General features: G+C 33.7%; 6 protein-coding genes across 12 annotated transcripts; 2 read left to right on the top strand and 4 right to left on the bottom strand.

The window, feature by feature from the left end:
* Positions 1-388: 388 nt before the first annotated feature.
* Positions 389-2,667, bottom strand: Nacalpha (nascent polypeptide associated complex protein alpha subunit). Of its 3 annotated transcripts, none has more exons than XM_070308870.1 (6): positions 2,551-2,667; positions 1,622-1,886; positions 1,420-1,539; positions 1,127-1,222; positions 848-1,006; positions 389-628 (listed from the first exon to the last, which is right to left on the bottom strand). In XM_070308870.1, exons 2-6 carry the CDS (start codon positions 1,874-1,876, stop codon positions 614-616), a joined length of 645 nt encoding a protein of 214 aa, XP_070164971.1. In that variant the 5' UTR covers positions 1,877-1,886; positions 2,551-2,667; the 3' UTR covers positions 389-613. The 3 variants fall into 3 exon arrangements, with proteins under 3 accessions (XP_070164971.1, XP_070164973.1, XP_070164972.1); XM_070308872.1 differs by lacking the exon at positions 2,551-2,667 and adding an exon at positions 2,418-2,521; XM_070308871.1 differs by lacking the exon at positions 2,551-2,667 and adding an exon at positions 2,273-2,353.
* Positions 2,668-3,126: 459 nt separating this feature from the next.
* Lnpk (zinc-ribbon metal-binding protein lunapark) lies at positions 3,127-6,841 on the bottom strand. 2 transcript variants are annotated; one of them, XM_070308713.1, is made up of 9 exons: positions 6,439-6,841; positions 5,348-5,389; positions 5,075-5,262; positions 4,792-4,978; positions 4,549-4,560; positions 4,123-4,357; positions 3,847-4,008; positions 3,562-3,741; positions 3,127-3,287 (listed from the first exon to the last, which is right to left on the bottom strand). In XM_070308713.1, exons 1-9 carry the CDS (start codon positions 6,463-6,465, stop codon positions 3,181-3,183), a joined length of 1,140 nt encoding a protein of 379 aa, XP_070164814.1. In that variant the 5' UTR covers positions 6,466-6,841; the 3' UTR covers positions 3,127-3,180. The 2 variants fall into 2 exon arrangements, with proteins under 2 accessions (XP_070164814.1, XP_070164815.1); XM_070308714.1 differs by lacking the exon at positions 4,549-4,560.
* Positions 6,562-8,565, top strand: Wuho (tRNA (guanine-N(7)-)-methyltransferase non-catalytic subunit wuho). Of its 4 annotated transcripts, none has more exons than XM_070308709.1 (2): positions 6,562-6,959; positions 7,083-8,565. In XM_070308709.1, the coding sequence occupies exon 2, from the start codon at positions 7,310-7,312 to the stop codon at positions 8,471-8,473; it is 1,164 nt and encodes a 387-aa protein (XP_070164810.1). In that variant the 5' UTR covers positions 6,562-6,959; positions 7,083-7,309; the 3' UTR covers positions 8,474-8,565. The 4 variants fall into 4 exon arrangements, with proteins under 4 accessions (XP_070164810.1, XP_070164809.1, XP_070164813.1 ...); XM_070308708.1 differs by having other exon boundaries at positions 6,944-7,013; XM_070308712.1 differs by lacking the exon at positions 6,562-6,959 and having other exon boundaries at positions 6,972-7,196; positions 7,308-8,565.
* On the bottom strand, positions 8,515-10,866 carry Rpt4 (Regulatory particle triple-A ATPase 4). Its single transcript, XM_070308707.1, has 7 exons — positions 10,735-10,866; positions 10,408-10,487; positions 10,276-10,315; positions 9,891-10,027; positions 9,422-9,794; positions 9,062-9,325; positions 8,515-8,991 (listed from the first exon to the last, which is right to left on the bottom strand). The coding sequence occupies exons 1-7, from the start codon at positions 10,829-10,831 to the stop codon at positions 8,801-8,803; spliced, it is 1,182 nt and encodes a 393-aa protein (XP_070164808.1). The 5' UTR covers positions 10,832-10,866; the 3' UTR covers positions 8,515-8,800.
* Positions 10,867-11,001: 135 nt separating this feature from the next.
* Synj (synaptojanin) lies at positions 11,002-17,522 on the top strand. Its single transcript, XM_070308751.1, has 7 exons — positions 11,002-11,292; positions 11,443-11,800; positions 11,961-12,125; positions 12,407-13,458; positions 13,564-14,147; positions 14,304-14,478; positions 14,562-17,522. Exons 1-7 carry the CDS (start codon positions 11,166-11,168, stop codon positions 15,581-15,583), a joined length of 3,483 nt encoding a protein of 1,160 aa, XP_070164852.1. The 5' UTR covers positions 11,002-11,165; the 3' UTR covers positions 15,584-17,522.
* Positions 17,523-17,622: 100 nt separating this feature from the next.
* Positions 17,623-24,546, bottom strand: Galphai (G protein alpha i subunit). Its single transcript, XM_070308576.1, has 4 exons — positions 23,874-24,546; positions 20,446-20,630; positions 19,846-20,132; positions 17,623-19,327 (listed from the first exon to the last, which is right to left on the bottom strand). Exons 1-4 carry the CDS (start codon positions 23,992-23,994, stop codon positions 18,850-18,852), a joined length of 1,071 nt encoding a protein of 356 aa, XP_070164677.1. The 5' UTR covers positions 23,995-24,546; the 3' UTR covers positions 17,623-18,849.

The raw sequence follows: 24,546 nt of genomic DNA, 5'->3' as shown, positions 1-24,546 counted from the left end.
ATTAATGCTAAATTTCATAATCAACTATATTATCAACAGATGATTTCTTTCATCGAATAAATATATTTGTTGTATTTTTTCTGTAGCAAACGCATACGTAATTTCTAATATTTTAATATTCAAGAAATATTTTATTTTATCACACCTATATTTTTCTTATTTAAAGTATTAGAAATATTAAATTATGAATTGGATACTTGTTAAATCAATTATAAGTAAAATATACTATAATAATAACATTAACAACAAATTATATATATATTATATATAATACCTATTTGATTATACACATATATGTGCAAGTGTTGGTCGCATATTGCTCGATATCTTCTTAAAAAGCCTATAAAATGGCGATCCGTTGTGACTGGACCATGGCTCAGACATATAGTGATCTTAATGTATTTATTTTTCTTTTCTTTTACACGAATTTTGTATATACATGTGAATTGAATTTCTCGAGACAATTACAGGTGTATCCAGTTTCCCCGATATCATGATCACTTTTCCAATCGAATAAAAGGAAGAATGGCATTTTCTGTGATGATGTGCGTGATAAAATTATGATCTCGGAACGTCAATTACTCGCAGTACAACCTACTTCTAAGCAATTTCATCACATCGTCAATTCCTGAAATAAGAGAAAAAAAAAATGATTCTCGTTTCTCTGTATGTTTATCAAACATAATTTAGCAATAAAAAATGTCAGTCTGCCAAGATATTCAACATAATTTTTATTCTGATGATAAAACATGTAAGCGAAACCTTTGAAGCATAATCATCATACCATATAATTATGCAGAAATATTAAAGCAAATATTAAAGTGTGAATGAATTTTTTTAAACTCACCATAATAGCATTGACAATGTCATTTTGATTATTTTTAAGAGCTTTAATAGCTTTCCCTCGCGACACATTAGCTTGACACATAACCAAATCAACGTCCTTCTCCTCTACACCTGTTTCATCCACTTCTTCTTCTGATTCTTCTTGTATAGGGGCAACAACCTTGTGTAACAAAATGAAGAAATAACATTATATATAATATTACATACTCTCTCTCTCTCTCTCTCTCTGATTACTTTTTTCCAAATAAATATATCATAATTATAATTAAATATATCTTACCGTAGTACTGCCACCAGCTTCAGTCGCTGGTATAACTGGTGGTTCCTTGAATTTCTCAGCTGCTGCAACTTGAGCTTGCTGGCTAAGATCTTCAATCTATGGAAAAAATTGGTTGCAATGTAAAACTTATATTACTTGAGATTAATATAAATACAAATAATCATTAAATATCAGTCTGCCAAGGTATTTGTCAACATTTGTTTTCTGTTAACAATATGCGAAACCATTAAATCATCATAAAATAAATATATAATGTTTATTATTAAATACAGCCAGTAGATTAAATTTTTTACCTTGGCTTCACCAAATACTATATATGTGTCCGAAGCTGGATTCTTCAAAACATCTGGTTTGTTTATGACAAATAAAATGTTCTTTGATTTGCGAATAGTCACTCTATTGACTCCTTGTACCTATATACATAAAAAAAATAAAAATTATTGTACGTGAAAAAAAGGTATGTTAGAATATTGAATATTTCAATAATTGACATACCGGTTTCAATCCTAATTTGCTCATAAGCTTCCTGGCCTTTTTTTCACCACGACTTTGCTTAGCCTTGGATACCATATCAATGGGAAGCCCAGTGACAGTTGTGCCAGGAAACCCAACAGTGCCAGGAGTGCCCGCATCTTCTAATTCTGGTATAGTATCGTCTGAATCTGAATCAGTCGCAGAGCCGTTACCTACCAACTCTACCTTGGTAGGCTCTGAACTAGCCGCCTTGTCAAGTTCTGTTAATTCTGGCATATTTACTGGCCTATAAATTGAAAAATAAATGTATCATTATATAATTTCTATTAGATAGAAGAATTAGATCTTAGTATAGAATACACGGAGCCCTTAAAATATATCCACGTGCCGATTTAATCATGTCCTATCTGAGGCATGTTTAAGCGATTTTCGAATAAAGTCGTAAAGATATATTTATCCAAGATAAAAAATTACACATTCAACTTTTCATGGCAAAAAATCGATTCCATATAGACAGACGGTCTACATGATGATCAGCGTGAATTTTTCGTACGAGTATTATTGTAGAAATGAATGTAGTAATTATGGCGTCCAACAAAGCTACCCAAAAAATAGTTCGCTAAGCACGATAGGAATTCTAATAACTTTTACACAACTATCACGATACGTTACAGCGTATTGATATCGATTTTGGATGTCACGCTGTCGCTTAAAATCGTAACCGAAACGATTCCGCCGGAGGATTCTACATCGTTGTGTATAGAAAGTAAAAATTCGTAAATATGGAGTTTGTCATCAAAACTTTGATGCAACTCACGTCGATATCAGTGACAATAAGGTGTATCACGCGATACTATTAGTGCAGATACCAAGATCAACGCCTGATCTCGCGATATATAAGCGTTTTTCGTAAGAATATACAGTGATGGCGAAAAAATCGTTAGATTTACCTCAAGCTATAGTCCGCCGATAAACGAGTACTATTTTTATCGCATAAACTGAGGTCGATTTACACATCCGCTTATGCGAATACAGCCTTACATTTTTGAGAACGCCGTCGAAAGATCATTCTTATGGCTCTTACACATTGCTGCGACACGGATTGGTTTTTCGCGCATGCGTGCGGCACATGTTGAAATAAGCCAATTAGTCAAAATATTATTTATCTATTTTATTATTTCAAGTATGGAACACAAGAGTATATGATTCTTATATAATTCTTAGAAACGCGATAAGAAACCAAATAATAAATAAAAAATAAAACTAAACTTTTTTAAGTCCAAATAAAAAATAAACTTTTTTAGTCCAACTAAGCACTCTTCAAATCGAGTATGACGCACAAAAGCGAAAAATCTAATCCAAATATCCGCGTTATTGACTAGTTAAAGCAACATGCCCGGCGTAAAAAAAAAAAATAAATAAATAAATAAACGAAACGTTAACCAATCATTTTCTATTGTATTATACAGTTAAGAAAAGCGGGAAAATTAAACGGATTATAGGTAATAAATACACACATAGAGATTTCATAAAAATATTTTTATGTATGATAAATTCAATTACAAAAATTGAGTATTGCGTCACGTCTCTACTTTATCAGATTCATTCTCATTTAATAATTCCTTAGGTTCTGATTCTGGAGTATCAGACGTTTCGCCTGGTCTTTCAACTACTTCAATATCCGAATCTATAAAACAAAAAAATACAAATACTATATTTATTATATATTAATTTATATTGTGTTTATACTGATATCTACACACAGTATTCTTTTTGTTTATATTTTACTGGAAATAGAGTGAAATAAAATCATTCAAATACATACAATATGTATAGAAATATCATTAGTAAAATCATACGAAGCTTAAACATAAATTTTAAATTTCTCAGAGTAATAAGAGCTAGACGCAGAATGGTAGTGCATTTGGCTCTTATTAAATTGCAAAATAGAAATATCATACCTGTATCTGATTGTGTGCACGTTTCTAATTCAGCAAGTTTTATTGGCTCTTTATCTGCAATGTTAGAAGTGGCTTCGGATGTATTCCAAGTTACAGCACAGCTATCAAATTCTAATTTTGGGGCAAAAGGTTTTTGTTTTCTTGCAGGATTCCAAAAACCACAGTAGCAACATCTGAATGCTGCAAAAATGTATGTAATTTTTTGATAATATATTATTTATCAAAATATATTTTAGGGGGGGAGGGGGAATCTTTATTCTTTTAAAAAAAAAACATATTACTAACCAATATATTCAAATTCTTCTTTCAAAGCCATTCCATTATGTGAATTGCATTGCCGACAAATTAAAGCATAACGATTTGAAGGACCATCACCTACTAAGTAATCTACCAAACGATCAATCATATTCCTTTCTTGTGGCAGCACAGGTCGTGGTAACGGTAATCCTAAGTTATAAATGCATTCGTTTATTATTTCTATATAATTAATGAATTTATACCCTAAAGCATATGAGTAAAATATAAGTTTTATAAATATAATTACATATTACATTTACTTACGAAAACCTATGGAGGCAGGATTAATTATTCTAGCATTAGACGGAAAAGGAGAATTTAGAGACTGATTAATTGGTCTAACGTTAAGAGTCACTACACCAGGACTAGTTACACCAATTCGAGCATTATGAGTCGATATGGGTCTTCTTCTCAATTCTGAAGATCCAGACAAAGGAGATACAGCCTGTATTGTAGGACGCCGAGGTGTTTCTGTCGGTGTTGACACTTTTGAAGTAAGCTAAAAACAAAATTATTAATTTCATATCTTTTATGTATCACATATTATTATATATAATCATACATAAATAGTATATATTTTTTTAGGGTGAAACTGTGTCTTTTGCAATTGCCATCTTATTTTACTCTTACTTTTAGACATCTTATGCTTATATATGCTCATGTATATAATAAGTTCTGACAAATACAAACCATTGGACTTAACTGTAAAGAAAGAAAATATAAAAGATAACGATATAAAATTATACTTATTTGCAAGAAAAGAATAATACAAAACAATATAAATTATATAGCTTATATATTTTTTAACTTATTTTAAAAACTTTATTTATTATTTAGTATTATCACACTTGATTGAATTGATTATGATTGATTTCAAACATGATTTAGCTCATATTTCAAAAAATTATAACAATAACACGTAAGTCTACTCACAGGCGTCATGTTTAATTCATCTGGTGCAAACTTTAATAATATTTCTTTAGCTTTCTTATAAGTTTCTGTTTCAGTAACTTCATTTAATATTTTCTTTTTCTCTGACACAATCTCTGATAGTTTTTCCTGATTGTTAGTAATTTTACAATTATAGTACCATGAAACAATTTTCTTTATTATAAATATTCTAAAAAAAGGAAAATGTATATTTGATTGTGATTTTCTCTACGTAATCTATATTATATAAAAATATCTCATAATTAGATTTTACAACATAACTTACAAAATTGGGAAAGATAGTAATAGTGTTACAAAAAAGAGCTGATTATATAATGTAGCTGGAAAAAAGCAGAAATAAGAGACGAATGCTATCATAATACAAAGAACAACTCCATAAAGGATGATAGTTCCCACTATCTTCTTATGCCTCCGTTCCATAGTCTGTGCATACTGTTGGGTCTCTTTAATTTGCTATAAAAAAAAAAGAGAGAGAACATTACAAGATGCTATTTTGTAATATTATATGCATATACAGCAACAATAAGATAATACTTACTGCATCAAGATCTTCTAAAATTTCAATCGTTGTCTTCTTTTTCTGAAAATCATAAATATTATCTCAATGTATATTACAGTTTATCATATATACTTATTGTATAAAAATATATACTTATCACTAAAAATATATTTTCACATAGGATGTTCAACAAAAATTATGATACGATTACCAAAGACATTTGTTTTTTGTAAAAGAAAATACATAAATATACAGAATAAATTTTTTTACAGTGCATTTTCAATAACACATTAAACTGAACATATAATGTGTACAAATTAGAATTGATGATATCAAGATTGATAACTTATGCGATTAGAGATATGAGTGGTAACTTATTTTAATAATCAATCTTACAATAATGTTATTATCTATAAAATTACAATTTCTATATTTAAATATCTCTGATCTAGATCTTTAGTTAATAGCAATTAATATTTATAATTAAATTTAAATAATAAGAAATAAGAATAACAATCCAATATATTTAGCAAATATATTGCATAAATTTAAATCATCCATTTTTTCAACTTATACATCATGCCATTCGTACATCCATAATTTCTTTTGTGACACGTATAAATCAGAGCAAAGTTCATCATTGAATGTTAATGTCTAGTTTTCACAATCTCATTATAGAATACATTATAGAATACAGAGTCAATTTTTGTTTACTCATGAAAAATGGCGGTAACCAAATTACACCGTATGATGAAACATCGAGGATTAAAGATTTATAGAATTTTTGAACGAACAAAATATATTTTTTTATTTATATATAAATAAGCGAGTCACGTTTAAATAAATTCTTACTTCGCGCCATGTCTAACGCAATCTTTACAACACTTCGAGCCTGTCGTCATCCGGCATAAACGGATGCTATAAATAGCCACGAATGACATTTAAAAATATTACTCAGCGATCGTCTATCACGATCGTTTTTCATTTCGTAAAAAAATTAAGCCTCGCGGGAAGTAAATAAGATGCCCTTGGGTGCCGTGTACATTTAACGAATTTATGATACTAACCTCAAAGGACACGAAATGTCAAGCGAGAACAACAATCCTTAGGACTCTCGGCGACGTACTCACCCGAAATTTCGGCAGGATTATCCCCATATTAAATGATATGTTACGGCGAAGACGGGCGAAGGTATCCTCGAAGATCGTCGATCGCACACGCGTCGCCTCGTACCGAATCCGTCATAAAAAGGATCCCTCCAATATCGTTTTAAAATAGCCCTCGTTCTATATGCCTCGTCGAGCCGGCTGTTCCGTTCGATTACGCTCCAAATTTAAATCCCGCCGCGCGTTTTATCCCGATATTTATAGCTCGGATCGCGTCTATGAAATCGAGCGTAGTCGCCCGATTAACAATCGCTATAATATTCGGCGCGAAAAAGCAAGGTACGAGAGGCACGATACTCCGACCTATCTGTCACCTGCCTCTTCACGTTTGGATGTTTGAAAGTCCTCGGCGAACTATATATATACAGACTCACAGACTATAGACGCATTCGATCGCGCTCCGCTCCGATTCGCGGATTCGTATGTTCGTACACACATATGCACTATATTACCGCATACAGAGGCGAATGTTTTTAATTACGATAGTAGGTGTTAAAACGGGATAGACATTCCTAAACGCTAGTATTATTCTTTAAAATGTGAAGCTAATAAAAAATGTACTTTAATAATTTCGTAAATTTCGTATTTCTGATTTACTTAATTTATAGATACAGCACCAAGTGGCGATTTAACCGACATTATCGAAAAATAAATGTAATGGCGCTATCGTATTGGGTAAACGTCAACGTTCCATGAGAAAACGACCGCATGGCCTGTCACATGTAGGTCATTGTCTCTCTCAGACTTCTCATTTTGACAGTAATTTAAAAATATTCATTTATTATCGAACGCAACGTTATTTTGAGAGTGAAGATTTTTTACAAACATTCCAGTTATGAGTTTTTCTGTATATGACTCGTGCGTAGCCTTGTGCAATAACGAAAGCGTAATAATACATAATATTGATAATGGCACCGAAAATGTGATAGTCTTGCCCGATCTGGAAGCAAATAAGAAAATAGACGTGCACAACAATGTGGATATAGAGACTTATCACATGATAACGTCTGTTAAATTCTCGAAGGATGGAAGATACTTTGCGGTGTGCACAAATCGCAAGCAATTGTGCTTGTACGAGACAAAAAACTCAAGGCTTCTGTCTAATCGGACGCTTGCCAGAGCTGCGAGCAAAGTGAAATTCTCTCTTTACAATGATATTGTAGTTGCTGATAAAGCTGGAGATGCTTACCTGTTTTCCACCAGCTCGCCAACAGAAAGTGGAGTTTTGATCTTGGGCCATTTGTCAATGCTACTCGATGTACTGGTTACAGAGGATATGAAATATATTTTGACAACTGACAGAGACGAAAAGATCAGAGTCTCCATGTTCCCGAATAGCTACAACATTATGTCTTACTGTTTAGGCCATACAAAATTTGTAACAAATATCTCAGAATTACCTCACAAGAAGAGTATCTTAATATCGTGTGGAGGTGATGGAGTTCTTAAATTGTGGGATTATAAACATGGAACTGAACTGATATCTGTAAGCTTTTGCAATAAAATAGCGAAATGTGACATTGAGAAATTTAATCAAGATCTTCGAGATTATCATTATGACGAATCTGTAGATATATTGCCCGTTAAGCATTTGAGAGTATCTTATCTTAGTAAGATGAAATCTTTAGTTATAATAAGCTTTTATAGTAGTAAAGTAATACTAATTTATAACATTACTAATAACAACGAAACACAATTTGAAGTAAATTACTTGGAATCCTTAATTATTGAAGCTGAACCAATGGAATGTCTTTTAAACAAACAGGATTTATGGATATTAATAGATAGAGGATTACAAGTATACAAATTTGAAAATAATAGATTTGTAAGTCATAATGCTCTAAATGACACAATTAAACATCTTAATAAATCCTGGAAAACTCTAAAAAATACTATCGTTAAACAAAATTTGTTCCCAATTTTATATAAAAGAAAATATGACAATATACAAGAATATTTAGAAAGGAAAAAAATTCGGCTTGCCAGCAATATAGAATAGATTATAATATCATTATTACAAATATTATAAATACAATGTGTGTGTTTGATATTTCATAGAATGTACAAACATTGAAATGATTGAAACCAGAAATAAAGGTATATATTTGATATTAATAATTTTGTGTACTTGTGTTACTATTTGTATCATACAAAATTCACCAATATTAATATTAAGTAAACTTTTGCAGAATAAAATTTTATCAGGAAAGGGAGAAATAATATAGCAAAGTAATAATGAATAATCCAACTCATGGATTGATATTGAAATTAATAAACATCTAATGTCACTTTTGAGACATAAAATAGTAAATCAATTTGTATTGAATTACACGGGCTTATAATCTAGTTTAGATTCGAGTTTCTTATTGTCAGAAACCTTTCTGACTGCTTTCATAAAATCTTCTTGTATTACATACTCTCTTTCTAATCGTATCGCAAACAGCCCAGCCTCTGTACATACGTTTCTCAAGTCAGCGCCATTGAATCCATCTGACAGTTTGACCACTGCCTCATAATCTATATATTTATAAATAACAGATATTTATATTTTGAATATTGCAAAATATGTAGCTGACAAATTTCTTACCGATTTCGCCGTGTTTAGCAATTGGCAAGGCATGTATCTTTAAAATCTCTAGACGAGCTTGTTCGTTAGGTAATGGTATCTCAATTTTTCTATCCAATCTTCCTGGCCGTAATAACGCGGGATCTAAAGTATCAGGCCTATTTGTCGCCATTATCATTTTAACTTGACCTAAAGAATCAAACCCATCCATTTGATTCAACAATTCCATCAAAGTTCTCTGAATTTCTCGATCAGCACTTGTTCCTTCCGAAAATCTACGGCCACCTATATATATGTAGAAACAAATATTAATATCTATCCATAAAATTCTCTCTCAACTTAAATATCTCTTCGTTAATTGCAAGTTTTATATGTACCCACCAATAGCGTCAATTTCGTCCATAAATATAATACAAGGTTGATGATCACGAGCATAATTAAACATTTCTCTAATTAATCTAGCAGATTCTCCAATATATTTATCAACAATAGCACTTGAAACAACTTTCAAGAAATTTGCATCCAACTGGCTGGCAACGGCTCTTGCTAATAATGTTTTTCCAGTACCAGGAGGACCATATAACAAGCATCCTTTGGGAGGAGTGATGCCGACTCTTTGGAAAAGCTCAGGATTTAATAACGGCAATTCAATAACCTCGCGCAATTCGCGTATTTGTTCACTCAAGCCACCAATTGCAGAATATGTCACATCACCAGGATCTTCGTGAGACATATTGTAAACTAACGGATCAACCTAGAGAAAACAGCAATACAGCAAAAGAATAAATTTTCAAGTGTAGAAAAAGATTAATTTTTTTATTTAAGGATTAATTAGAAAATTTCTCTTTACCTCACGTGGTAAGTAGCGCATGATTGTAAGAGTTGTCATATCTAAAGCAACTCTAGTTCCAGATTTTAATTTATTTTTATCCAACTGACGCCGACATCCAACAACATAACGTGGACCATTTGTGGCTTTTACAATGACTAAAAATAATTTTTCATTATCTTTCACTTCATATATTATAATTTTATAATTTATTTATTTTATAATTTTATCTGTACATTTAGTATAAAATATATCTATTCATAACATTAAATACAATTTTTTTTTTTGCTATCAAATATGAAGATGTTATTGCGACAAAGTTTAAAATATTTATCATTAGCATTAAATGTATAATCAAAATACAGATTCTTACTGATTTTTGCTTATAAATAAATTGATTACTTACATTTTTCTTCTGTAAGCTGTTTTAATACTTCCCCAACAATCTACAAAATTAAAAACTCGTAAAATAGAATAAAGGTAATGATGGATTATTAAATGTTGTATCTTGATAAAACAAAGGAAAGAATGACAATACCTGTCCAACACTTTGCAATGCCTTTAAATCATTTTCAGACTTGTCATATTGCTTTGTTAGATCTTTAAGGTGTTCTCTCACTAGAAAAATATAAAGTATAACATATTTTTATAATCATATTTCTTTATAAACTTTTTGTAAAATATACAATGTGATAAAGAAGTATATTGATATATTGGGATCACAATAAAAAATATATCTATAAGATCAAATATATAAAAAAAGTTCAATGACAGAAAAGAAAATGAGGTTATAAGTTTCGAATACTTTGCAATAAATATATAAAAATAATTATATAAAATTCATGATATCAACGTGAGTACTCACTTTCTTTGAGACGTGACTCGACTTCCTTATGTTCTAGGAGCTTTTTTCTATAATCTTGAAGAGCTTTTTCTCTCACAGAATCCATGGCGACCGACATCTTTACTTATTTTGCTGTCTAACTGTCATCGAAAGAAATGTCAAAGATGGTACACAGAATAGAGAGAGATTTTACTGGGTCTTCCAAGGGGGCGTAAGTGCGCCGAATAAATTCACATGTATCATGTTCAAGATAATGCAGTGGAGCTGACGATCTTCGGTGGTGTATCGTCGATGGTGGACAGCGGAAATTTTTTCAGTCGCCGCGGTCAGCGGACGATCCGTCTATCGTTGCAACGTGTTGGATGACAGTTCGAACTGTCAGATCATTGTAGACATTGTAGAGCATTGTCGAGTCGTTGCCACGCGTAACAGAAAGACACCATCGCGCAACAATGGCGATGGGCAAGGGTTTTCGCATCTACGAGAAGTTAGACTCCCCTAAGCCGCACTCGATCATACTCGAACAACGAAATCGCAAGGAGACGCTGCTCTTCGAATCGCAAGCGGTCGCAGTCCTTTGTAAGTAAAGATGCTTAAATGATTCTTTCGGATGCCCCGCTCCGTTTGTGCCATTCTGTATGCTTAGATTATCCTGCAGCAACATTTTTTAACAAAATACATTAATTAAAAATTAAAAATTCAATAATCACGTTGATATACAATTTGTAGCTGTTGAAGAACACGAATCCCTCAAGTCGAAGTACACAAAATTGTTGGATGCGTATGGATGCCTGGGTGTTCTGCAGCTAAACGCAGGAGAGAATACACTGTTGTATCTTGTTCTGGTTACCGGATGCTTCTCTGTGGGAAAAATAGGAGAGTCGGAGGTCTTTCGAATAACACAATCGGGTTTTATACCACTGTTCTACAGTCAGGGGACGGAAGATCGTGTGTCCGAAGTCAGAAAGGTTCTGAATTCGGGAACATTTTACTTCTCCTGGTCTGCCGGACAGCAGGATTCACTTGATATCACCCTAAGTGCTCAAAGAAGATGCAAATCGACAACCACGGATAATAGGTTCTTCTGGTTAGTACACATCATTTTTTTTTTTAATTATTCTGTCAATTTTTTGATATAAAAATTTTTCATAATTCAGATGTGATTTTTATATTATTACTCAAAATTTTATATTATTATATAAAATAGAGACAAAAAAATAAAATTTAATCTATTAAATTATTTACAGGAATCGAATGTTACATATTCATCTATTAAGATATGGTGTAGATACAAGTCAGTGGTTATTGAAAGCAATGTGTGGCAGTGTGGAGATTAGAACTGTATATGTTGGACACAGACAAGCTCGAGCAGTGCTTATGTCGAGATTAAGTTGCGAACGCGCTGGCACCAGGTAAGTTTGTTTTCCTTCATTTAATATAGGATGATATATTTATCTTCTTATTTGTTAATATTAAGAAATATATAATACCTATGATAAGCTATATCTATATATTTTGATAAGCTCGCGAAATAACATATGGCTAATACATAATCGCGCGCACATATAGCAAGTAATATAAAACAAGATTGTTAGAACATATGGCCTGATTAATACGACACTAAATACATTTCGTGTTACTGGACTATTCGTTTGTTTCTACTAAAATTGTATAAAAATTATCATTTGACTAGATTCAATGTTAGAGGAACCAATGACGATGGACATGTGGCGAATTTTGTGGAGACAGAGCAAGTAATCTATATAGACAACGAAGTAACATCTTACGTCCAGACAAGGGGTTCGGTACCGCTGTTTTGGGAACAACCCGGTATACAAGTCGGTTCCCACAAAGTAAAAATTTCACGCGGTTTCGAAACCTCCGCGCCCGCTTTCGATAGGCATTTAAAGATGATCAAGCAACGATACGGCCAGCAAATAATCGTCAATCTCCTTGGCTCTAGTTTAATCGGCAGCAAGGAAGGGGAAGCAATGTTGAGTCAGTTGTTTCAAACTCATCACAATATGTCTGAGCACAAGGATGTGCCACACATTTTATTCGATTATCACCAAGAATGCCGCGGTGGAAACATGAAAAATCTTTCGAAGCTGAAGGCGAAGGTGGAAAAATATTTGGAATCGTTCTCCATGTTCTATGCGGCCGGTAATACTGTGATTCTCGAGCAAACCGGCACTATCAGGACCAATTGTCTGGATTGCTTGGATAGAACCAATTGCGTGCAAACATTCTTCGCGCTCGAGATGCTGGGTAAGCAGATGAGCCTGTTGAAACTGATGGAGAAACAGCAGATGGTGTCAAGATTCGAAGAGGTATTTCGCCAAATGTGGATTAACAACGGCAATGAGGTCAGCAAAATATACGCGGGCACTGGTGCCATCCAAGGCAGTTCTAAATTGATGGACGGCGCGAGATCGGCAGCTAGAACGATACAAAATAATTTACTAGATTCCAATAAGCAGGAAGCGATCGATATCTTATTATTAGGTTCAACATTAAACACAGAACTGGCTGATAGGGCACGTTTGTTATTACCTTCCAACATGTTACACGCTGCGCCAAATCTTTTACGAGAGATATGCAAGCGCTATAACGAATACGTGGTTACAATGAATCTCAGAGTGAGCATCGGTACTTATAACGTTAATGGAGGGAAACACTTTAGAAGTGTAGTTTACAAGGATGTATCTCTGTCTGATTGGTTATTCCTAGGATCGCGCAAATCATGTAAGTATTATCTTGTTGTGAATCATTGTAAAGTGCATAAGAAAGAACATGATATTGCAAAGATTCTTTTTTTATAATTAAATTTTTAATAACTTCTTTGTCCAGCCTTAGTATCTTTAGAGCAAGATAATGTAGACAATGATGTCCCTGTGGATATATTCGCGATTGGTTTCGAGGAGATTGTCGATCTGAACGCCAGCAATATCATGGCCGCCAGTTCGGACAACGCGAAAGCTTGGGCAGATGAATTGCAAAAGGTTCTATCCAAGAACACGGAGTATGTTCTCGTGACGTATCAGCAATTAGTCGGCGTCTGCCTATATCTCTTTATACGACCTGTGCATGCGCCATATCTGCGAGACGTGGCGGTGGATTGCGTGAAAACGGGATTGGGTGGCGCAACCGGTAATAAGGGCGCCGCGGCGATCAGATGCGTACTTTACTCCACATCCTTTTGCTTTGTGTGCGCGCACTTCGCTGCTGGCCAGTCGCAGGTGAACGAACGTAATGCCGATTATGCCGAGATCACAAGAAAGATAGCGTTTCCCATGGGCAGAACCCTGAATACACACGATTATGTGTTTTGGTGCGGTGATTTCAATTACAGAGTTGACATGGACAAAGACGAGATGAAAGAACTGATTAAGCAGAAAGAACTGGATCAGATATTGCAATACGACCAATTAATGGTACTGTATCATATTAGGTTAATTTAAAAAGTTTACTCTCTTATTTACCGATGTTAGATTTATATAGGAACAAAGAAACAAGTTTTTTAATCAATTTTATATTTAAAGATGTGTAATTTCTAATAATATATACTTTACGAGATTTCCAATTTTAAGGTTCAACAAGAGCAGGGTAACGTTTTCAAGAATTTCTTGGAAGGACCTATCAATTTCGATCCTACATATAAATACGATCTATTCTCGGATGATTATGATACCAGTGAGAAATGTCGTCAACCCGCATGGACGGATAGAGTTCTCTGGAAACGTAGGAAGCAAGTACCTGATATTGGTTAGTTATTTTCTGTATTACATTCTATTTATATTTAATGTATCAAATATATAATTGTATTTATCAATCACGCTATATTTTAGATTCGCCTACAGATTGGAATCCTGGAAAGCTTGTTTATTACGGCAGAGCAGAATTGAAACAGAGCGATCATCGTCCGGTAATCGCAACGATCGACATAGATGTACATTGTGTCGATCCCGAGAAACGCGAACGCGTATTCAAGGAGGTGATACAGGATTTGGGTCCGCCCGATGGCACAATAATAGTCAAGGCGGTGGAGGATATCGAAGACATGGATAGCGTGTTCGACAACAATCTTATGTTCGCTTTGATACAGGATCTATCTCATATCGGCGAGGCGATCCTGGTCCGTTACGTCGGTGAGACTATCTGGGTGACATTTAGGGACGGTCAATGCGCCCTGTCCGCGGCGAAAAAGGGTATGACGCAGGTATGCGGCCAGACACTGAAGCTGTCGCTGAAATCGCCCGACTGGGTGAAATTGATTGAGAAAGAGATCGAGATCTGTAGCAACACCACGGTGGCGCAGTTTACGGCGAATTCGCCGTTGAGAAGCCCCATGCAACGATTGGAACAATTGGAGATGGCCGAACGACCGTCTCCCAGCAGAGGTAGTCCTAATGGCATGATTCCACCTCCGCGACCGGCGCCACCGGGACGACCATCTCAACCACCGAAGAGTCCTGCTCATGAGCGAAAGCAGGGACCGCGTGCGGGTGTCTTCAGCGTGGTTCCCAATCAGTTCCCACTTTCCATGACGCAACCGGCCGCAGATAAGACGCTCGAGGATCAACATGACGAGAGATTGTCGCCTGACTCGGTCATCTACGAAGAAATACTGGACGGATCGCCCAGCTATCCTGTACCAAACCGGCCACCACCGCCGTTACCGCGTATGGACGGGCCTCAGGAACCGTCGAGCAGACCTTCGCCTAGCTCGATACCTCCCCCCTTGCCGCACAGGCAAGCCCCGCCTCCTCCACAGCATCCACCGCCAAGTTTACCTCCGCCGAATGTTCCGCCACCCGTTCCAGCGAGAACCACCGGCGGGCCGCCCATTCCGGCCAGAAATCCTCAGTAAAAAATGGACGTAAGATAAATATTCTCGGCACCAAGTATCCGATACATTTATTTAGCATTAATCTAATGCACGTGATTATTTATGAAATTAATAACGAGTCAACATAATTGACGATGAGCCCTTGCTTCCAAACTGAGTTTCAGATTCGCGATAAATAGGATAGTTAGAAATTTATTCTGTGATTATTTTAAGAATAGAATCATCAAATCGGAAATAATTATTTTCGATCTCCGATATTGCGAGCGTAATTAATTGTAGATTTGTATTCATAGGGACCGTTCTTGAGCTTGCCAAATCAATATTCCGTATTTTTCTTGTTGGTAGTAATATACGTATTAATCCTGTTGAGCCTCATTTCATATTGGTGATGCAGAAAGCTGTTGTTTTTTCACTCCGAATGTTTAAATAGAGCAGATAACTATTGTTTCAAAGATCCAATTGATATCTGGTTGTTGATATGACACAGAGATTTAATATGTATGTTCGTAATTCGCGTTTTGAAAGCTTTATCAAATTGAATATATCAAGAAATTAGTGATCCATCAAGTTTAAATGGCAAGATACTTGCGGTAATAATGTTATAGTTGTCGCTGCTTGCATCATATATTGATATAATTTAAAATGTAATTCTTGATGTTAGTACTGCTTCTACTATATAAAGTTTTAGGAGTTTCTTCGCAGTATCTTAATAGTCTAAGAGAAGAAATTCCAAGGAGCTTTTAATTTTACATATAATTATATGTAGTACGACAGAAGGAACAGAAAACTCAAACATAGCAGTATTTTCATAAGTGTAAAATATGTATACAGAGTATCCGGTAATAACCGTATTATCTCTCGTGTGCAGGTAGAACGGTAAATAACATGGTCCCGTAGGCGTGACAAAGTTTTGGGAGAAGCGCTCTACAAATGACAACGATTACGTACCAGCAGTAAATAAAGATGGATTCTCGCATTCTAACGACTACATATGAGTTATCTCTTCTCACTGCGCGCTTATACTCGCGCGAATTGACCGATCTTTTTTAATTAATTTCTCAATTATTGCAAAAATCATAAAATGGTAAAGATTTTCTCCTCAGTTTAACTCATTTTATATACACACGAGACATGATACGGTTATTACCGGACACCCTATATATATTTCTTATAATCATTCACCTGTATGAATTGCGCTTTTTTTTTTTGTACAGGGAAGCTAGAACGATTATCTTAAAGGCGGCTAATTTAGATATAATCTAAGATCCTCTTATGCATAATTTTATTTATTTCTCTCCTGATTTTAAAGTTCCTACATTTTATATTCCATGAACGTTTCTAAAGCGTCCGTCCCGATGGGTCCAACATACCCACCTACATTTATTTTCTTAAATCCTCTCGATTGTTTTTCAGGAGACATATCATATTTCTTACTATGCACGATACATAAATGTCCTATCATTTTGACTGTTGTGTTACACATAATGAACAACGAATGCGAATGCAAATTAAACAGAAGAGCAAAAGTTGATACTCATAATATCATAACTCATAGAAAAATACGTACGACGTGACAGTCAAAATGTTAATTATTATAAATTGTATATATTAATTATTTATATTATTTTCTCTCTTAATTTCCATTATTTTCAGCTTACTTACATAAAGGTGGCTCTAATAGCGGGAAAATGGACATATACACATGTGTAAAAAAAATGTGTTTTGTTAGTATAACAAAAATAATATAATGATATATGTAGAGAAAATTGTTTCTTACATACACTCATCTATAATATAAATTTAATCCTACAGCACCTCAACAATACACATTCCTTTCACACTTGTATGTATAATTGATGCGTTTTATTAATTAGATCAATCCTCATCTAATACACAAGATGTAAAACATTGAACATGTATATATGTATTGAATGATCTACGAATAATAAAGAGATCAGATGGGAAGAAAGAAAACCTATAATCTTAAAAAAATTTATTTATTGATCTAAACTGTATAAAGAGATTTGATTTGAACTTGCACTAATACTAATAATATTGTCATTTCATCGGTTCAACAAATCGAGGAATAAGAATGATCTCGGTTTTATTATTTATAATACATGTATAAAAAACGAAGCTTGTACAAAAAAAGTTGTTTCTCAAATCGATAAATATATACTGTAGAAAAAGAAACACAGAGAACTGTGTCCGTCGTTAAGATATTGAATTTCTACTTGTCATAATACAAATGGATATGAGCAGAAATATGGAAACGCATTCCCATTTAGCATATAGTCGTTTTTAGTGTATGTAATAAATTATATACAAGAAGTATTACTAAATTAATAGAGCTATCTAGAGTTCTCGGTTAGTATAGTTAAATACATTTAGCAAAAATAAAGTAACACTTTATTTGCTCTTTTTAATCAGGAGTAAAAGTGCGGTATGCATATTTATATATTTAACATTATTGCCTCAATTTTTCTTTTGCGCATTGTCTTAAATAATTATATTTATAGGAAAATCGTGCATTAATAAAATTAATTTATATAATATAATTATTTTCATCTTCAATATATATACATATCTTCAAAGCAAACTTTATTGCTTTCGCGTTTCTCAACAAATTAAGATTGTTAAGATTTGTTATACTGAAAAGATATACGTTTACACAATGACTTGTCGCAAAAATAAAAATTTTTTGAAGATATGATTAAATAATCACATCTCTCTCTCTCTCTCTCTCTCAATGCATTGTTTAATTTCCTAAAAATATAATTACTGCAATGTTTTAAACAGTGCATTAAAAAAATGTTTTTGGCGATAACGTAAAATGCTTTATCTTGACATCTGATTCTCGAGAGTATTATGAATAATTTCTTTGCAATTTGAGAATACTTTGTTTATACCTAATCGCCGAAAGTAGAACCAATAAATTAAGGAATAGCATATACGTATTATAGAAATCTCGACAAAATTACGAATTTTGTACAAAGGACAGTTCATTAAAAACTAGAAATCGAGTAGAATCGAGTAAAAAAGTTACGTCATACTGCAATAGAATATTTTAAGAGCCTAATGTCTGAATAAAATAATCGAATAATGATCGAATATGGATATTCCTATTTAAACGTTATTAACGATACGCGATACACTTTTCAGAATTTTCGATCAGTCTCTTCGTCATTCCCCTGTGTTTTTGTAAAGATCTACGAATCGTCAACATGTGTTGAGATATACGCTTTCTGTTTTTTTCAACAGTTTGCTCTGATCGAGTATTTGAATACTTAGCTTAATAAACCGCAATTACTCAGGTTGTTCTTGATTATCACGTCTGTTACAGCATCAAACACGAATTGTATGTTGGACGTATCTGTGGCGCACGTAAAGTGCGTGTAAATCTGCTTCTGATCCTTTCTCTTGTTCAGATTCTCGAATTTCATCTGAATGTAGGAAGCGCACTCCTCGTATGTGTTAGCACCCTTATATTCCGGGAAGCAGATGGTTAGCGGACTTTTGGTAATTTTCTCCTCGAACAGATCTTTCTTGTTCAGAAACAGTATGATTGACGTTTCGACGAACCATTTGCTATTGCAAATCGAATCGAACAACTTCATCGATTCTATCATACGATTCATTTCCTCATCCTCTGCCAGCACTAAGTCATAACCACTCAGAGCGACACAGAAAATAATCGCGGTGACCCCTTCGAAACAATGTATCCACTTTTTTCTCTCGGATCGTTGGCCACCGACATCGAACATTCTGTGAAAAAGAAGAAATACATTATAATGTGTAACTGTATTACAATACATTATAATTATTAAATTTTTTAAATTCTAATAAAAAATATTATATAATTGTAATGAATATTTTTCATCGCCTAAAAAGGTGTATCTATCAAGAAGCAGTAACTCTCTATATGTATACATATATTAAAAAATAATGTCTTTTGTAAAAACTTTTTGACGCGCACGTGTTTAGAAATAATTCAATGAATGACTCAATCAATATCATCAATTAACATAATACTAGATTAAGACAAATTATGTAAATATCTTTGATACTTTTATATACATATTGTCGAAGGAATAAATCAAAATGTGATAATACAAACGATAGATTCTGAAACATCGCAAGCCAATACATACAATGAATGTACTTTTATATACAAATTGTCGAAGGAATAAATCAAAATGTGATAATACAAACGATAGATTCTGAAACATCGCAAGTCAATGTAAATATCTTTGAGTAATAGATAAAGTACACGTCGAACATACTTGAAGTGTAGACCCTTGAAGGAAAAATGCGTCTCCACGATTCCCGTAGTCTTTACACGCGTTCGCAGAACATCCTGTTGCGTCGGGATGTAATTGTGTTGCGATATGCGGTCAAGTGCGTTAAGATAGTACGCTGCCGAATCGTTGAGCAGGTATTCTCTGTTACGCGTGAAACAGAGCTGCACTCCCGCGTCCTGCCATAATCGTTTCATTAATAGCGCTAGATCCCCTGTTAGTTCACCTTCCTCTGCTGCCGATGCGAGGGTGAAAAATTGTCGCGCCATATCCTATAACGCAAACACAAGGCCGATATTACCTAATGTCAGTGGGGCACGAATAAAATGCCATTGATAATGAGCAATGTTGTCGAGTGTTGATGCAAAAAGATTTATCGTCTCTCTCTCTCAAATTCTGTTTCAAATAAAACTATTGATAAGTTTTTCGGAAAAAAAAAAAATATATAAATTTACTTTCTAGATGTGAAAAAAATAAAATTGGATATGATATATGATATATTGATTTCAAAGTTTTACTCTTTTGATATATATGTATACAATAAATCTTTTGCACTAATTTAATAGAAAGACATACAAACTTTACCGCTTTATTGGGATCAGCAAAATCAATCCTAAGCTCCCCCATAGCTCTTATTATTGTCATTAGACTCTGTATTGTATTGCTGTATACTACTTTTGTATATTGTTCACATTCTTCTCTACTGTAGCCCGTCTCGTGAATGATTTTCATTTGTTTCACTATCGTGGACTTGCCAGATTCGCCAGCACCTTGAATTTTAAAAATATATATATATATATTACATATTAAATCAATGATCAAGTATATTATATATATATATATACGTAGTCAAAATAATTGTTGGATTATGTAAATGAGATTATCGCTCGAGTAAGAGTGTGATATGATCGAGAAAGTGCCAAGCCTTCCTTGACATAATAATTAAAATTGTTATCACATCTTACAATGTTAATATTTATTTGACGTATGACTGACAGCTATTTTTTAATCAATACGAATCTATGCAAATACGCTCGCACTTGAGATATTTTGCTAGGTCGTACAAACGAATTCAATTAACCGATTAATCATCGGCCTTTCCATTATAAAGTTTCGTTCGATTGATTTAGCCAGTCATCCTGTCGGAGACTACTCGTTCTCGTTCGAGGAAGAATAATATTTTTTTCCTTAAGTAAGACGAAGACATATGTATTATGTCTCTTGGAGAGACGTAATCTCGTGATTCACACGCGGCCGATGATTCAAGTTTCCCGTAACATTGCACGCGTTCCATTCATCCGCGTTTTTGCTCAACTTGTCAAAAACTTGTCAAACTTGTCAAAAATTTTGAAATTCTTCGATTGACAATATTAAGCAATATTAAATCACTCATTATTGTCAAAATATATAATATCGAATGATCAATATTAAATATCTAATATTTAGTGATTAATAAGTATTGAGGTAATTTTAAATAATATTTGAAATATGTTAAAAAATATAGAGAAATATTTAGAGAAAAATATAGAGAAATATTAAAAATTTTTAATTCAAATCCAGAAATATGTCATATTGAAAATATTTACATATTTCATATAGTTTAAATAATTCGCATTTTTTCGAATTCATGACACCAAATAAATTTTTAATCATGGATTTAAAAAATATATTCCAATTTTTCAATATTTTAAAAACATAATATATAGATATATACATAATTTTATGACTCTCTATAATTAATAGGATAAGTTAATAGGTTCGGGATGCTGCGTAACTTTTTTTTTTTTTTCCTAAGAAAATCCATATTTTCTCTCTCTCTCTCTTTCTCGTGAAGAAACAATTAAATCGCAAACGGACAAAATAACGAAAGCAATTTCGCATTCACAAGCGTGTCTATATTTTATAATATAGAAGACGTGAAATATGACACACATATACACATAAATAGAAAATTAGACAACTATATTGTATTAAATTCTTTTGATTAAAATATTTTTATGAGCGTTTATTTTTTTCAATTGGCGCTATTTTTGATATTATTTTTATTGTAGGATATATTTTACGTAATTAAAATAATTTATAGAACATATATATTTTACAGAATTAAAATAATGTATACAATAGATTTTTATGGTTTAAAATAACACTATTTTGTGCAAATTAAAATATCTAATTTTTAGATTTTCAAATATAATGTAGAAAACGTGAAATATGACACACATATCTACATAAATAAAAAATTAGACAACTATTTTGTATTAAATTCTTTTGATTAAAATATTTTTATAAGCATTTATTTTTTCCAGTTGGCGCTATTTTTGTTATTACATTATTTTTATTGTAGGACATATTTTACGTAATTAAAGTAATTTATAGAATATATATATTTTACAGAATTGAATTAATGTATACAACAGATTTTTATGGTTTAAAATAACACTATTTTGTGCAAATTAAAATATCTAATTTTTAGATTTTCAAATATAATGTAGAAAACGTGAAATATGACACACATATCTACATAAATAAAAAATTAGACAACTATTTTGTATTAAATTCTTTTGATTAAAATATTTTTATAAGCATTTATTTTTTCCAGTTGGCGCTATTTTTGTTATTACATTATTTTTATTGTAGGATATATTTTACGTAATTAAAATAATTTATAGAACATATATATTTTACAGAATTAAATTAATGTATACAACAGATTTTTATGGTTTAAAATAACACTATTTTGTGCAAATTAAAATATCTAATTTTTAGATTTTCAAATATAATATAGAAAACGTGAAATATGATACACATAAATAGAAAATTAGACAACTATATTGTATTAAATTCTTTTGATTAAAATATTTTTATGAACGTTTATTTTTTTCAATTGGCGCTATTTTTGATATTATTTTTATTGTAGGATATATTTTACGTAATTAAAATAATTTATAGAACATATATATTTTACAGAATTAAATTAATGTATACAACAGATTTTTATGGTTTAAAATAACACTATTTTGTGCAAATTAAAATATCTAATTTTTAGATTTTCAAATATAATGTAGAAAACGTGAAACATGACACATATATATACACACATACATTTCGAGAAGCGGTCGCGAAAAAGGATACCGCAGAATTCATGCAATCGCGAAAGCGTATTATCCGAAAGACACTGTCATGACGAAACGTTAGGAAAGCGCTCTTCGCTTGAATTAGGGCCACCTGCTCTTATAAACCACACGCGTTTATAGCTCCTTTTTCCTGTACAAATATGAGTTTATGACTGAGAAAAAAAGTTAAAGGTCTTTCTTGAAAAAAATAAAATTCCTACACGCATTGAAATATATTCAGCGATTCTTGAAAGAAGAAAAAGAGAAGAGTAGAAAATATATATAAAAGATATTACTAAATTGAGTAGGATCTACAGTCGCGGAAGAGAGATACACATCGTTCCTTGCAACAGATTCGCATCGAGAAGGGAGAACGAATTTAAAAGAACGTTATATTTCATAAGAAAAATATTAAACCACCACAAGAATTTTTTTAATATATAATAATGTCAAGGAATATTTATATGTATATTTATATGAAACGAATATTAAATAATAGAGTCTAAAATAATTAATCTGTTACACTACGTTACTCTCTACTTTAAAACGAAAGATGGATATATTCGCGATTGTCTTTTGGAAGAGTAGGAGAATATGGAAAAAGCTACCCGAGAATGTAAGCGGAGAACGTAGCTAACGATAAGAGGAACGGACTAATTCTATGGATCATGGTTTACGCGGCGCCTTCGGGAGCGTATGTCCAATACACGATACAAGGCGAGGTACGAGTAGAAAGAGAGACAGAGAGAGAGAGAGGAGATCACCATCATCGAGTAGGGGATGCAAATTTCCCATCGTCTTGCGAGAAAGCGGGATCGCGGGTTACATCCGTTCTCCTCTCGTCATGTAAGAGCGAGACAGTATCGGAAACACTGGGGTTCGAAGGGAAAGGGCATTTACCGAGCAGCAGGAGCTTGACCTCGCTTGCGGTTCGCTCGCCATCAGCGCGGAGGTCCTTGTCGATCTTTTTGGACCGCTCGGCGGCCTCCTTCTCGCCGGTGGTGCTCACGGCGCAGCCCATCCCGCGCCCACGCCGGTGACGAATCCTCTCAGCACGTCGCGATGACGATAACGATGATGACGATGGTGATGGTCGCGAGCCGTCAACCGATCCGTCACGCGCACCGATCCACCAGCACCATGCACCGAGTATTCCACGCCACCGCACAGTGCGAAGCAACCACCGTTGCCGATGCCTCCTACTCCTCTTGACACTTGTTGCACGAACGAGACGTCGTGTGGGAACCGCCCGCACGCGGTCGCGCTCGCACACACGTACGCGAGAACGCCCGACGATCCGCGCTCATACAATACACTTGCGCATGACTGGCGCGCGTGCGTGCTCTCGATCGCGCACGCAGCTGCGCGGATGCGGCGTCGAATTCCCGGCGCGTCGACGTTCACGAGAAGAAATCGGCGTTCCCTCGAATCTCGAATGTCGAAAACGTTTAGGATGACGCGAACGAGAGAATCCGGTGTTCACGATAAACCTGGATAAACCGACCGGTCTCGCGTCTCCGGTAACCGGATAGCGGCGTACGAGCGATGGAATCGTATCTATCACGCGACGCTA

The sequence above is a fragment of the Polyergus mexicanus genome, unplaced genomic scaffold, assembly GCF_030449975.1.
Source record: "Polyergus mexicanus isolate NDT 795.1 unplaced genomic scaffold, iyPolMexi1.0 SCAF_16, whole genome shotgun sequence".
Lineage (NCBI taxonomy): Eukaryota > Metazoa > Arthropoda > Insecta > Hymenoptera > Formicidae > Polyergus > Polyergus mexicanus.
This window is presented reverse-complemented; position numbering and strand designations above follow the sequence as displayed.